Genomic DNA, 15,559 nt, shown 5'->3' with positions numbered 1-15,559 from the left:
GCTTTCTAACCTGCTCTTCACCTCTTTTCCACACTCTCCACTGCTCTGGACTTTTGACCCCAAGTACCTGAAATCCTCCAACTTCTTGATCTCCACTCCCTGCAGCCCGGCGTCCCACCAGGGTTCCTCTCATTCACACACATATACTCTGTCTTGCTACGACTACCCTTCATTCCTCTCCTTTCCAGAGCATACCGTCACCTCTCTAGATTTTCCTCAACCTGCTCTCTGCTCCAACGACAAATCACAATGTCATCTGCAAAGATCATGGTCCATGGAGATTCATGTCGAACCTCACCTGTCAGCCTTTCCGTCACCATTGCAAACAAGAAGGGTCTCAGAGCTGATCCCTCATGAAGTTGCACCTCCACCTTGAACTTCTCTGTTATCAACCAAGTCTCCTTATCTACTTTCCCTCCAGACAACACACCAAGTACTCTCCGGTCTCCCTGATAACATTAGCTGTAGTTGTCCAGTCATCTGGAAGCTCTCGCTGACCACCCAGAACTTTCTCAACTCCTCCCTGAAAACCATACAACACTCCTGCCTTTTCAGCTTCCACCACATTGTCCTCTGCACTGCCTTTGTCTTCTTGATCTTCCTTGTCACCAGAGTCATCCAACAGACCACCATCCTATGCTGTCTGGCTACACTCTCACCTACAATTACTTTGCAATCACTGATCTCTCTCAGGTTACCTCGTCTATAAAAGATGTAGTCAACCACCGTGCTCCTTCCTCCGCTCTTGTAGGTTACCCCTGTCTTTTCTGGAAAAAAGTGTTCACTACAGCCATTTCCATCCTTTTTGCAAAGTCTACCACCATCTGCCCCTCTGCATTCCTATCCTGAATACCAAATCTGCCAATCACTTCTTCATCCCCACTCTCATCTCTGTGGATATTCTGAGTCTCTTCATATAACTCATTCTAGAACTTCTCCTTCTCCTTTAACTCACATCCCACCTGTGGGCCATAGCCACTAACAACATTGAGCATTTTTACACCTTCAATTTCCATTTTCAGACTCAATATCTGAAGTTCTTTTCACCTCCAGAACGTTCCTCACAAACTCCTCCTTCAAGATAACTCCTCCATTTCACTTCCCATTAGTACCATAATAGTACAACTTAAAACCTGCTCCTAAGCTTCTAGCCTTACAACCTTTCCACCTGGTCTCTTGGACACGCAGTATATCCACCTTCCTTCTCTGCATGTCGACCAACTCTCAACCTTTTCCCGTCATAGTCCCAATATTCAAAGTCCCTATTCTCAGTCCCAGACACACACACTTTTTTAATTTTTTTTTATATTTATACTATAAATATGCTCCATGCTTGCTGGGACAATAATAAATATAGATCAGAGCCATTTTCAACATTATCAGTAACATCTCTACAGTATCTTCCTTATGTCAACACATTATGAATATTTTTCCAATCTGAACCTCAAAATTTTACATCCTGATTTGCTTTCATGTGCAAAACTAAGGTATGCATCTGTTGTTACACACCTCATGAGGTTGAAGGCCCATGTCAGTGAGAACAGTCTGGAAGAACGTGGAGGATGGTTTTCCAATGACTTCGGCCTCTAAATCACAGGCATACTGAGGAGAGAATCAAGCATTATAAAAAGTAATTAGTGGAAACTAAAATTGACTTGTACATAAACTGTTCTTAGTCATCTGTGCCAATAAAGAAAGCTGCTGTACCTCCAGGGCCTTCATGTACACGCCTACATCAAGTTTCAAGCCATCTGTCTCCTTGTAGTACTTCCTATGAGCATAACATTTAATGACTTATGTTTCCTGGTTCAACACAGTTTATACAGATTTATTTAGAGGGTCAGGTGTCCATATTTTTACATGGAGAAATTTATGATTCTTAAGTACTTCAGAAATGTTAATATACTGTACATAATATAATTGATACATACAGAAAATGTCTTTAAAGATTCTCAGTTATCCAGGTCATGGTTTTCGATGATACATCTAATCATGGCTCTGGAGTCGCTTCATTTATTGCAGGAGTTTTGTCTTTCACCCAAAGAGGCTTGTTTCATTCTTGTCCCAGTATAATTGTAAATACAGTATTTATATAACTTATCACGCCTACAGTTCGAATTGAAGGAGCCCTTGGATTAGGGGTGAAACGTCTTCAAGGAAAGAAAACAAGTCCCGTTGCCACAATAACAACTGATGATGATCGACCACAACCTGAATAACTGAGAGCCTTCATGGATGCATTATAATTACAAATTGTGAAACACTATTATACGAGTGAAGGAGTCTAAATTTAAATGCAATGTCAAATAGATTATCATTTAACAGGCACTGATATTCATGACTTAATTTAGCTCTTGGCTGTAAGGTAGCTGGGTGGATGGTTGAGGCAGCTCTCCAGCATCCTATCACTTGTCAAAGGCAGAAATTATAGCTGGCAACAGAGGCCTGGCATGGATCCACGGAATAAAATGTGACCAAATTCTGATTAGTTTACTTTGCCTCTCACTGAACACATTTTATTACTGCAATTTTCTTGTGTCCTCAATGTAAACAAGTCAAGGCATTGTGAAGTCAGCCTTGTCTCTTCATCTAAAAATATTCATCTGTGAACGCAAGCCACACACACACACAGACAGAGCATCTAAGGTGCTAACCTAATTATGGGGAGCAAATGGATGGATGTTCATTGTCAAAGTTACAGATTTACATTAAATATGCAAACCTGACCAAAATGTTTTAAAGCTTTTAGTTATTTTGATTTGGAGCTGACAGTTCTTTTATGATAAGTTTTTTTTGTGATAAGGTGTTGCACATTAAATGAGTACACACTGCTCATTGGCAGAAAAAAAAACATGGTCACACACACACCTCAAATTAGAATCATCAGCCTTTTTTTATGTGATCATATGCTGAGGCAGCCAGAAGCAGCAGGGGACCAATTTCAACTGTTAAGGTGGGGGTCCTGCTCCTGCGCTCAGTTTAAATAACCCAGGAATAATTACTTGGAAGTTATTACTTCTTATGCCTGAGTAGAATTAATGTATTTTTTCAGCATTTTTACTTCATTGTGATAATTACTCTCTTATTGTTTTTTATTATCATTCCCTAAGATGCTGTCTTTCTGGGGTCTTGAAAATAAACCCCAGAATCTAGGCTCAGTAGATTTGCAATGACCAAGCTTACAGAAAACCCACGATAACTTTTAGCTTGGCGGAAACAAAATATGCTCTTACCCTTTTCCAAGAGAGAACAGAATGGGCTTCTCCAGGTCTATGAGGACCCTGAAGGCATCATTCAGGTTCTGATAGGAAAAATTTTCAGCTGCATCTCCGATGACCACACAGTTGGGGTTGGTCTGGTCGACACTTTCAAACTCAGGCAGGAGTGCTGAGGATGAGAACAAACTCCTTAACAATAAAACAATAAATCAAATCTAAGCAGAAAAATTCATAATAGGAATTCTGTTGTGGTTACAGAAAGGGATTAATTGCTCAGGCTTGCTCAGACAGAGGGGGTAGAGCTGTGTTCCGATATTGTTGCAGTTGCTTTCTCAGTGCTCTTTTGATTTTAATGCGCTGAGCTGGGAAGGTTTCATGTGAGTGCAGTCCACTGCCAGGTAGGTGAAACTATTCACTGTGTTGCTGCTAATGCAGATTGATGGAGGAGGGTCTGTACCCAGATGCATTGTCTTAGTCTTGTTTGTGGATGAACTCCAAACAGTGTAGGCGCTAACATACAGCTCCACTTGACATCATGGCAGATTCTGTACGGGACCAAGGTCGACCTAGCATGCCTTGCATGTGAGTGCGGAAGGACCACAGAAAGTGTAAGGGTGATGGAGACCAACCTATCACTTCAATCTTATTTAGGAGATGGTGACTGGTGTAGAGCAGTAGTCTGAACAGTGGTTGGTGTACACCAGTAGATGTTTACTTTCCATTGGGACTATTTGGGACACCTCAGGGGGTCCACTGGCACTCTGAGACCCCTTGCTATTCAGTGTGGGTTCACATGAAGCCCGGTTGTCACGTGTTACCACAAGGAGGCACTGCAGGGGTCTTGGTGCAGAAGAGGCAATGAACTAGGTTCAGGAGATTTCCCCGTTTTTTTCCTCCACAAGCAGAGGAAAGTGTACGTACTAAAGCAGAGGAAAGTGTACGAACTGCAGCTGCAAAGTGGTCAGGGCAGCGGCACTAGCGCGTCAGATAAACCATGGGTTTTGCAACACTACACACAGAAAGATTAGTGATCATATAAGTGGAAGATGAAAACCATCTGATGCATCTTGAAAACACTGAAAGAGCTTTGGAAACAGTCAACCAAATGATAGAAGAGAATTTGCCTTTAATCGTCCCACAGTGGACAGTGCAGCAGAGGTATTTAAGTTATAAATATTTTAAGTTAAAACAGTAGCATGCAACAAAGAAGTATGTTAGACTGGTGCAGGACATGTAAGCTAGCTGTGAGACAGTAGTGTGGTGTGCTGTAAGGATAACAGAGAAGTTCAAGGTGGAGGTGGGACTCCATCAGGGATCAGCTCTGAGCCCCTTGTTGTTTGCAGTGGTGATGGACAGGCTGACAGATGAGGTTAGACAGGAATCTCCATGGATCATGATGTTTGCAGATGACATTGTGATCTGTCGTGAGAGCAGAGAACAAGTAGAGGAAAATCTAGAGAGGTGGAGGTATGCGCTGGAAAGGAATGGCAGGTTGGAATGGGTGGAGAAAAGTGTCAGGGGCACTATGAGATAGAAGACTATCAGCCAGAATGAAAGGAAAGGTGTAAAAGACAGTTGTGAGACCAGCAAAGCTGTATGGCCTTGAAAGAGCTACAATGACAAAAAAAAGAACATTTATGGACGTAGAGTGAGAGGATATGAAGGTAGTTGGTGTAAGAATAGGGTTAGAAGGAGAAAGTTGATTCGTTGTGGTAAACCCTGAAGGGAAAAGCTGAACGGAGAAGAAAACAGTAGCATGCAAAAGTATCAGAAAATATAAAAAAATATAAGTGCTCTTGTGCAAAAAATGAAAACTAACAGCAGATAACAGATTCTTACAGAAACACACTACACAAATTCAGTCTATTGGGAGAAGAGCTGGGTGTTACGGGTCTCTGCATATGTGGGGTTCATAGGCAGACTGGAGACTGAACCAGAACGTGGTGTGATCTCCCCAGGGGAGGGAAATGCAACAAGTGAATAATATTACCATCATACACCAGCAGGTAAGGCCGCAAATTCCTCTTCTTAAGAACAGCAACAGCTGCAGGTGCTGGAGAGAAGACTTCAGATACTGCGATGTCAAAACCCAGTCTTTGGAGCTTGGCAACAAACTTTTCCCGGGTGGCCTGGGTCTCATTGGTGCAGAATCGCAGCTGCAGGTTAGATGCTTTGAGCCTGCAATAGAGTCAAAAGGTCAGATCAGATCACGCATTAGGTTTTTAGTAATACAGGATAGCTGAGATAATGACTATATCTCATAAACTAAAAATAAAATTATGATGACTGCGAATTCGTAACCAAAATTACTTTGCAACATTCGACAGAAATGAAACTGAAAAAAATATCAGTAGATTGCGAACCAGTTTGTGTTTTTCAAACTTTCATTTCTTTTCAAAATAAAACTTTTCCGGTGTCCAGGGAACACGGAAACAACACGCCCCTTGCACACGCGGCTTCTACGTTTGAATTGAAATAAATATATATAAAACCTTGTATATAATACTGCCCTTATTGGCTGAAAGTGAGCACTTGCAGATTGATTTGCAGCACAACGGAAACCCCAATGCATGTTATTTGATTTATATGCATAAAGGCATAAAACAAAACAGAATTCGAAATGAGCAAAACTGAGTATCCATCGTTGCAAGTGGACTTGAATTTCCTGAATCAGAACTGAAGAAACTTCTCGGGTGAGAAAGTCTTCAAGAAATTCAAATCCGGTTGCCACGACAAGAAGATTCCAGCAAGAATTCACCATGACCGAGACGACTGAGAACCTCTAAAAATACCATCATATCACTCACTTTCTGACAGCTTCAATCGACCCCGGAATTGCAACTCCGTCACCCTCCCCGCTGTCATACAAAACACCACACATGTCCAAGATGACACCTTTGCAAGTATTGGCGCACTCTTGCCAACCTGATTCCGCCATGACGGGGAAAACAGTGTGACTGGAGTGCGCATGCGCACCGGCTACTCGGGCCGAACTAAATGTCAGCGCGAAAGCTCGTGAAACCTCCTATAACGCACAACATACGATCAAACTCAGCAAAGCTGGATGAACACGGCGTCTTTGTTTTTAAATTTTATATGTTTTTCATTGAAATTTCACTGTGTTTATATTTTCACGATTAATTATGAGTGGCGAATTAATACTCGAGCATCAAGGAAGATGTTGCAATATGGGGGCGTGTTCACTGACGTCACGATGACGCAAGTGCTCTTCGCTGTGCATTTGTCATGCAATACGACGAAAGCTAATATAACGGGGCACCAAGGCGTAAACTGTACACTGCTGGCTTGAGTAGACCGGCGTAAGGAACTTTTTTTTTCCACCACAGACAACAGCAACATCTGGTAATGTTTGAGCCCATTATCACCCGTCCGCCTGTTCTATTCTTACAGGTAGTCAATTTATGGAGCGATGAAAAACGACTTGACAGCAGAGATCTTCTTACATATGCTAGCTAGCTAGTTCGCGGTTGCCGAACCCCGGCAACCGGTGCCCCCTTAGCTTTCTAAAATGGATAATCAATCATTGTAATCGACATCGATTTTCTCTTTAAAATGTAACACATTATTTGACGGGGGGAGGGGGGGTGCCTGGGCAGGTGATGCCAGGGCACAAAGATTTTAATAAACCGTGCAAATATTTCGTCACATACGTTGTTACACAAGTGACATGTCTGAGGAAGTACCCCATCATCCAGATCAAGAGTCGATAACGATGATACAAGTTATTTTATTCCTTACAACTGTATATCTATGTTCATACGTGTGCGTGTGTGTCTGCGTGCGTGCGACTAGCAGTGAGAGTTGAGGAGCAGCAACCAGCGCTGGAGTATACGTTTGCAATTTGCCGATAACACAAGTTAACTGCCATTGACTGTACCTGCCAACTGCGCATGGCTAATCTACTAAGCTAACATGGATGCTTCGATAGACTTTAGCAAACAACAACAAAATGTAATGTCAACAGACGTTTCCGTGGCAAGCACACAACATTTCCTGAAAAAGTACAAATAATTAATCTAATCTAGTCTTATTCATCCTCCTCACAGGGATTTGGCAATGATTGGCAATGAAAAAAACGGCAATGATTTACAGTTTTCTGTTTCTAGTTATACATTGTGTGACACCACAATTTAATTTAGGCATTTAATTTTAAGCTCCAAATATGATAGTGTATTATCTAACTGGCTAATATTTATTTTTAATATATCTACTGAGTGTAAACTGAAGCGAGGGGTGGGTTAGTTGGAGTGGCCCAACAGCCTATCACCTCTCAAGGACAAGTTCATGGGTCGGGAACAAATGACTGGCACAGTTCTGTGTTTTTCAGTTAAACCCAGTCAAGGTGGTGTTTGCTTTGCCCTTAAGTGATTAATATCCACTTGCCATTTTCCATAAATGTAAATTTCAGTTCATTTAACAAAGTAGCAAAAATCTCCTATCTCCTGGCTTTCATTTTGACCCTATATTAAACAACCATGTAGACTCACTTTTATCTATACCTGTGTATGTACTGCTTTGTGTTCCCGTTTGACCACATTCCAACAAAAAAAAAAAAAAAAAGGCTTAAACTTTCTTAACTGTGCAGGCAGACTGACTAATTTTCTAGTATTGACACTGAACTGTGTCTGTTAATTTTATTTTATTGTATTTCTTATTCTCCCTCCTTCCTACTATTATCTGCTATTGTTATGTTTTGCTTGAAACTCCGGCACAACAATTTCCTTCGGGATAAATAAAGTTGTTCTTATCTTATCTTAACAAAAGCTGAAAACAATGTTCAAACTATGCTTTTTAAGAGTGGAACAGTAAGTTATGCATATTACTGAAAGCCTGTCCCAGATTTGGAGAGAATGTGAATTTTTGTGCTATGCCCTCCTTTGTCCCTGTTGAGTGTTTTTTGCAAACTAAAAAACATTTTAGCCATAATTTGGCTCTGTGTCAGCTCCAGAAAAACTGTTTCATGCAAGTTTTACACAGTAACTCACTGCAGGAGGCCTTTTGACAATTATTAACATGAAGTTAGACTGGCTACTGTTCGATATAAATAACTATATTGTCGCCTGACAGTTTTACAGTCAAAAGTTGCTTTTGCTTATATATCGTAAACCTGAATCTTTTGTTTCAATCTAAGTTTCTAAAATACTAACTGTTAAACTTGTGCAGGAAAAAAAATACAATCTATAACATTTAGACAGTATTTAAATTTTCAATTTATTGCCCACCCCTGTCTGTGGAACCCACACATCAGTACATTATCAGTTGCCAGTTAATTTTAACACTCTCATTTTAAAAGTCGATATTAAGTCTTTCACAGTATTTTTACCTAAGGCAAGACCAAACAACAGCCTAATCCTGATGAAAAAGTGCTTGGGAATTTCAAAAATGTTTATGTAACTATAACTTTATAAGCTTATCTAAAGCCTATATAAATTCTCTGCAGCAAGGAATGCAGTAGGTAACTACCTACTGCATAACTACCTGCATAACTACCAACTGTAACTACCCAAACTGGCTCGCAGTTTCAAAGAAACAAACTTGTTTCTTTGAAACTGCGAGCCAGTTTGGGTTGAGTCGCCATGTCACTGTGGAATCAGCCCTTTGTCAACTCGTGCCCAGTGAAGCTCTCTCTCTCTATTGTGTCTCCTGTGAAAGGGAAGTGTTGTTCAGCAGACCTGCAGAAACATGTGCCCTATCGAAATCTCACAAAACAGTGGAGAGGTATATTAGGCCTTACCCCTCTAGCTTTGGTGAGGATTTTCGGGACATGTCTGAGTTTTGGGGTATCCCAAAAAATAGTAATACTAAGTAACAAGGTTTTTAAACCTGATTTTTTAAAAGGCTGTGTAATGGCGTTTGAAACTGATGTGATCTCAACCATTTCAGAGGGAAGAACTCGTGGGTAACTGTAATAGCCAGGAGATGCACCAACAGCTGTTTCTTCATGGGCTCTGAACAGAAATGTTTCATGTAATGTTAAAATGACAAATCACATGTAGCCAGGCGGCTCCATGCCCTCAACTTGGAGATTATGAATAGACAGACATATGATATACATTTACCCATTAGGCAAGTGTTGTTTGATGGCTACTGAATTGTCTTCCAAAACACAGGGCAAAAAAATAACCACATCTAAAAATAGTATTATTTTTTAATTGATCTATGTACTCACTGATTTATAAGTGATTATAAATCAGAAAGTGCAATTGTAAAACCAGGCAGTTATGAAACAACTTTATTATTATTTGTGTATTTCAGTAGTGATATTTGTAACAATGCGAGGATAATAGGTCATAAGGACAGTATCTTCAGTAAAATCCTAGAAATCTCATTTGCAAAACATGTTTGGAAAATATAAAACTTTTTTTCGACTTGCATTTATTGTTTATTTAAATTGATGAGTGATAGAGAAAATACAGAGGAAACACTGAGTCACTGGCCCAATTTCAAAATAAATTCAAAAACAAGCCTATGCCTAATTTGTTTAATTGTAGTTTTATTTTGCTAAATGCTCTATTTTTTAATCTTCCTGCATATGTAATTCGTTCACCTATTTTTTTATATATTTTTTTCCTTTGGGAAACACTTGTTCTCAATTGATAAGTACTGTGTCAGTAAAGATGTAATTCCTCATCACTGTTACTTGATGTCTTCTAAATTACTTTCTGTGTATGATTTTTTTTTTAAACATGTAGACGCAGCATGAAAGGAATTTTTTTCCTGGTGAGCCGTTCCCTGAGCCGTGCTGCCCCGCTTCTTCATCGCAGCATCCACTCAGGTGCAGGTGCATCCTGCTCTGCAGCCTCCAAACTGAGGGCCGATCGCTTGCTCACGTCAGATGACGTCTATGCTCTAGAGGAAAAGTATGGAGCACACAACTACCACCCCCTTCCTGTGGCTTTAGAGAGGGGCAAGGGTGAGTTCACACCATGCCCTCTTAAAATTAGGCCTATTTTGCTGCCATTTTCATGGGAAAATTCATGGGTCATCGACACTTTTCTGTAGGCATCCATCTGTGGGATTTGGAGGGCAATCGGTATTACGACTTCCTGAGCGCTTACAGTGCAGTAAACCAGGGCCACTGCCACCCCAAGATCATTGCGGCGCTTACTGCCCAGGCCTCAAAACTCACCCTGACGTCAAGGGCATTCCACAATGATGTTCTGGGAGTCTATGAGGAGTACATCACCAACTTGTTTGGCTATGACAAAGTGTTACCCATGAATACAGGTGAGAAAAGCACTCGATAGTCAGAAATCAATCTAAAGAGGAAAGCAAGTGCGTGAACATGTGTCTTGTTTTTGAAGGTGTGGAAGGCGGTGAGACTGCCTGCAAACTTGCCCGGAAGTGGGCATACAATGTGAAGGGGATCCCCAAAAACAAAGCCAAAATCATTTTTGCAAGTAAGTGACTATGTATTTCTTCCATTCTATTGTATACAAACATTTGTCCAGTTAGGCGCTAGTGTCGCATTAGCTATTTGATATGTATCATATGATGCTCAAAATAAGATGATGCTTGCTGTCTCATGGAATTGGAACTGGTCTTTAGCTTTTCCTTCATGCTTCTTCTTCTTCATGTTCAATAAAAAACATCCAGTTACTCTTTAATCAAGGTGACCAATAAGCCAAACACATGTTAATTGTATTTGCTGTTATGTAAACTAAGGGAAATAAGATATTTATTTTTAATCCAACTGACTGATTAGATGGTAACTTCTGGGGCCGTACCATGGCAGCCATCTCCTCCTCCACTGACCCCAGCAGTTATGAAGGCTTTGGTCCCTTCATGCCAGGCTTTGAGCTGGTCCCCTACAATGACATTCCTTCTCTTGAGGTACCATTTCTGGCTCTGTCTTCCCTTTGTTTTCATCAGTTCTGTTTATACGGATGATATCATTCTGATTTTACTGTCACCAACAGCCAGTCAACAGATATATTTGTGTCTTAAGTCGAGCCCACATGTCAAAATTTTAAAATGTAATTTGTGAGCGTCGATACATTTATTGTTTCTTACTTTATTCCTGGAATTTTCATTGTGGGATTGTTCTTCCGTTGTGGCTGTTAGGAATGGAGAGAAACACTGAAGTGAGATAATTAAAAACTTGTTAGTGTTTTGAATCTATGGAATGAGTTATATGAACTTATCGATTGATAATGATCAATCAAGATCAGCAAGAACATTGCTGTTTTTACTGGATATATTTGATAAAATCATGTAAAGCTTACTGAGTAAACGGCTACATTGTAAACACAGCGGACTCTGTGTTAGCTGTTGAGATTATGTGGTCTGGTAATCATCTGTCAAATATTGAAAGGAGGATGACTATTACTGGTACCATGGTTATTTGGTTATTAAAATATCTGACTGTTTATTTATTTATTTTTTATTTCAGAAAGCACTTCAAGATCCAAATGTGGCAGCGTTCATGGTGGAGCCCATCCAGGGGGAAGCTGGTGTGGTCGTGCCTGACAAGGGCTACCTGGCCAAAGTCAGAGAGCTTTGTACCAAGTACAATGTGAGTTTCTGCGAGGAGATGAATTGGAAGGAATTGTCATTAGTTTATCAGAATACTGTCAAGAGCTCCTTATTGTGGCCTGAGATGACTCGGCTGTAATCTTAATAGTAATAGTAATATACGCAAACAAACCAGTTCAAATAGTGATCGACAATGATTAAATCTGTTGACTGATGCAAATGGGACTGAAAATTTATGATAAAATGATAACATAAAACAAATTATGTAAAAAGTTTCATTGCCCGGAGATACCGCTGATGAGTGAAGCAACATAAAATAGAAACTATTTAGTAACCTTTTCTTGATCCCCAAGTAACTGGCACTTGTGCTCATGCAATTTTTAATTGAATCAAATGAATATAAAGGCTATAAGTTTCAATGGTTATGCCCAGGTGTTGTGGATTGCCGATGAGGTGCAGACAGGCTTGGCCAGGACCGGGCGACGGCTCGCCGTAGACCATGAGAATGTGCGTCCAGACGTGGTGATTTTGGGAAAGGCCCTTTCCGGAGGAGTGTACCCTGTAAGCGTCTTTTCCTCGTGTTGTTTCTTTGGTTTCATCAAGTGAAATTACAGATTCATTTCACGAAACATCAAACTTGGAGTTTTGGGGCCCCTCTTGTGTTTTGCAGGAGCACTGATCACAGTTGCATAACTTTGTCTGCTCCAGGTATCTGCGGTGTTGTGTGATGATGAGGTGATGCTGACCATTAAGCCTGGTGAACACGGCTCCACGTATGGTGGTAACCCAGTGGCTTGTCAGGTCGCTATCGCCTCTCTGCAGGTCAGTATGTAACATATGCACTTTTCTCTCCTACCTCGTTACCATAATGAGGGTTTTTTTATCATCTGAGACCCAGCACTGGTAATTTCTTTACCTTTTATGTCATTGTTGTTCTTCCCCCTTAAATGATTATGTTTTGGAGCCTAAAGATAAATCTTTTTTTTTTAGTTCAATTTTGGCACATTATAGTTCCACTGGAAGGGACCATTTCTCTATATGGAGAAAGAAATTAAATGAATACTTCATATACATTTTTCACATCTGAAACAACGCCCTGAACACTTAAGTGTCTCTTCTCTGCTGACCTACATAAGATACTCAGTTTAAAGAAGTATTTCCTTGCTTTTAAAAACTCATCTTGTTCTAATTTGCAGGTAATGGAGGAGGAGAAGCTGGCAGAGAATGCAGAAAAGATGGGACAGCTGCTGAGGTCTGAGCTGAGTAAACTGCCAAAAGACATCGTGACCACAGTCAGAGGGAAGGGCCTCCTCAATGCCATCGTCATCAAAGAGACAAAAGGTGCGCTGTTGACCAGATTCTGCGAGTGTTATTGTCAGCAATATGTAGTAGCTAAACTAATGTCAGATACGAAGATTAATTGTGTAGAATTAGCTGAATTAATCCCAGCTCTGGATAAATCTGAACCCCAAAATTCATATAATTACCAGGACACCTTTTTGATACTTCAGACATGCAATATAGTCTGTCTGATATCTGATTCTGTGCTGGAAGGCTGACTAAAAACAGTGCGGGGTTTTGAGTATTAACAGCAGAACTGGATAATTACTGTTTAAATCAGTGACTGGGAAAATGTTATGGCTCAAGTTTCATCTTTGGCTTTAGAGGAAAGTGTGTAGATCTGATGAAGAGAAAGCTTCAGATTCAATATAAATATATTATGCCTTTTAGCTTTATTCTTTGTGGATGGGATTTGTTGTCACCTGTTGCTCAATATGCGAAACTTTGTGTTTGCTCTTTGCAATCACTTAATTTGAGTCTTGATATTTTGTATTAGCAAGTGCACTATGGTATTTAAAACCAACCAGTCACCATTTGTTGCAAAATCTAACCAGCTCTAAAATATTTTCTTCAGACTATGATGCCTGGAAGGTGTGCTTGCGTCTCCGTGACAACGGACTGCTAGCCAAACCCACCCACGGTGACATAATTCGTCTGGCTCCTCCTCTCGTCATTAAAGAGCATGAGCTTCTGGAAAGTGTTGATATTATCCAGAGGGCCATCATGTCTTTCTAAAACAGCAGTTTGGCTAAACAGTGCAATCAAACAGAAAATTTCAATTGAAGGAATTGCGGTTTGTTGAGGTCACTTCAGTTATGTTCTAATTTCTTTTCTCTTATAGGCAGATATAGGGAAACTATGAAGTTCCTGTAATGTTGCACAATATTATTGTACTGCTGCGGTTAAAAGTTTCTGCTTGAAAGGAGATTCCCAAAAGCCGGGCTCTGAGACCTGCAGGTCATGGAGGATGGAGGTCCACAGTTGTTACAAAAGACAAAATTGCAGTTACATATTAATTAGGAAAAAAATGAAAATTATTAGTAGTTTTCTTTGTGTGGATTTAATCCATACATATTTCATTATTGTCGAAATACACGCTGTAATTTAAAGCATGCTGCGTGGCTACATGTGACTACTTTTTAGTGAGTATGAGATGAACATACCTAACATTCACTCTGTAATTGGCTTCATTTTTGCTGCCTTGTCTCTGGACCTGATACTGAGGAAAGTAATTAACAGTCTGCAAAAGAAAATGCCGTTTTGTTCCACAGACGTGCTAATTAAATGTTACAATTCTCGCATCCTCCACTTCGTAAAACCATATTCTTGAACACGCTGCAAAGCATGTTCAAAATGGTTTTTACCTCTCTACCATATCAAGTTTGAAACACATACAGCTTGGATTGCAGTACTGGTTAAATAAATAGTTTTTAATATGTTGTTCATCTAGATAGATTCATTTTCCGGTTGCAAAATGAAAATATTTAGTGGACTGTCTTTAATGACGTGTTTACGTTTTCATTAAGTTATTTCAGCAGTGAAATGACCTTTACTTCTGTGCTACTAGAGAGTACGGAGAAGACAATCTGCCGAAGAGCAGCGGCATAAATTACATAACCGAGGTATATTCAAAAGCAGCAACTACCACTAACAACTAAAACCAGACTATTTATTTTTTTGGACTAAATTGCCACAAAAAATCTAGAATTTTAAATTTACTTTAAAGTTACTGAGTTGAAAAAGAAAAGGATCAACATGAATTGTTAAAAAAAAAAAAAGATTTATCCTACATTGAAATATATATTGTTTTCTTTTTTCCCCTGCAAGAATTTGCCGTATCAAAACTGAAGAGTAATTTTAGAGCTCATGCTGCTATTGTGGCTAAGGCTGTTTTACAGTATCTGTACATCGCTAGACCAAATTTCCTGATGAACATTTTATCAAAAAACAGTGTTCCCTTTGTCATTTTAAAGATGCAATGGTTTTGTTCCAAAATGCATTGTTCTTCAAATAAATTATTGCAGACCTAATTCCTCTCCTGCTGATTTTCTGAATCGCCTACACCTAGTACTTCATCACATCTGTTACTTTTGGTGTATAAAAACACATATTACTGAAAAACAACTGTCTCTTTCTCTCAAGGTAGTATTATTAGTAGCCTCATGTACTTGACTTTTTTGTCTTGACTTATAAGTTCCACAAAAAGCCACAAAAACCAGCCCAATTTCTTAGTACTGTATTTGTCTGATTTGTGCTAACTTTGTACCAGTTTGTATATAAGGATAGTGAAAGTGGATGTTTTCCACGGAGTAATTAAAGCAATTAATTACCTTTTTGGGTAAATAGCCCACACAGCATGGCCTTAAAAGGCCATGATTTCCAAAATACCACTAGGTGGTGGTGTGTCCTCACTGATCTGAAAACCTGGGTGTGCAAGCCAAGTTTAACTCATAAAGATCTGTACGGGTGTTGATGCAAAGTTAAAATATTGAAGGAGATTAGAG

General features: G+C 39.8%; 2 protein-coding genes across 3 annotated transcripts in view; one reads left to right on the top strand and one right to left on the bottom strand.

The window, feature by feature from the left end:
* Positions 1-6,178, bottom strand: part of lhpp (phospholysine phosphohistidine inorganic pyrophosphate phosphatase) — a 34,985-nt gene extending 28,807 nt beyond the window's left edge. For both annotated transcript variants that reach the window (XM_086139728.1, XM_086139729.1), the window contains exons 1-5: positions 6,026-6,178; positions 5,209-5,396; positions 3,234-3,387; positions 1,708-1,771; positions 1,510-1,602 (exon numbers count right to left, since the gene is read on the bottom strand). In XM_086139728.1, the coding sequence (XP_085995854.1) occupies positions 1,510-1,602; positions 1,708-1,771; positions 3,234-3,387; positions 5,209-5,396; positions 6,026-6,156 (630 nt within the window). In that variant the 5' untranslated portion in view covers positions 6,157-6,178. The remainder of the gene's footprint in view (positions 1-1,509; positions 1,603-1,707; positions 1,772-3,233; positions 3,388-5,208; positions 5,397-6,025) is intronic.
* A 261-nt stretch (positions 6,179-6,439) lies between these two features.
* Positions 6,440-15,085, top strand: oat (ornithine aminotransferase). Its single transcript, XM_086140035.1, has 10 exons — positions 6,440-6,581; positions 9,932-10,152; positions 10,242-10,466; positions 10,544-10,639; positions 10,945-11,072; positions 11,632-11,754; positions 12,147-12,275; positions 12,423-12,536; positions 12,911-13,055; positions 13,630-15,085. The coding sequence occupies exons 2-10, from the start codon at positions 9,939-9,941 to the stop codon at positions 13,788-13,790; spliced, it is 1,335 nt and encodes a 444-aa protein (XP_085996161.1). The 5' UTR covers positions 6,440-6,581; positions 9,932-9,938; the 3' UTR covers positions 13,791-15,085.
* The last annotated feature ends 474 nt before the right edge of the window (positions 15,086-15,559 follow it).

The sequence above is a fragment of the Fistularia commersonii genome, chromosome 32 (assembly GCF_037954325.1).
Source record: "Fistularia commersonii isolate RoL2024-O1a breed Wild chromosome 32, RoL_Fcom_v1.0, whole genome shotgun sequence".
NCBI classification, from domain to species: domain Eukaryota; kingdom Metazoa; phylum Chordata; class Actinopteri; order Syngnathiformes; family Fistulariidae; genus Fistularia; species Fistularia commersonii.
The sequence above is the reverse complement of the archived record's forward strand: the minus strand, read 5'-3'. Positions and strand labels throughout refer to the sequence as shown.

Coding starts and splice junctions, on each gene's coding strand:
- oat (XM_086140035.1), top strand. CDS start 9,939: ATGAAAGGAATTTTTTTCCTGGTGAGCCGTTCCCTGAGCCGTGCTGCC. Junction 10,467..10,543: donor AGTGTTACCCATGAATACAG/GTGAGAAAAGCA, acceptor TTGTTTTTGAAG/GTGTGGAAGGCGGTGAGACT. Junction 13,056..13,629: donor CGTCATCAAAGAGACAAAAG/GTGCGCTGTTGA, acceptor TATTTTCTTCAG/ACTATGATGCCTGGAAGGTG.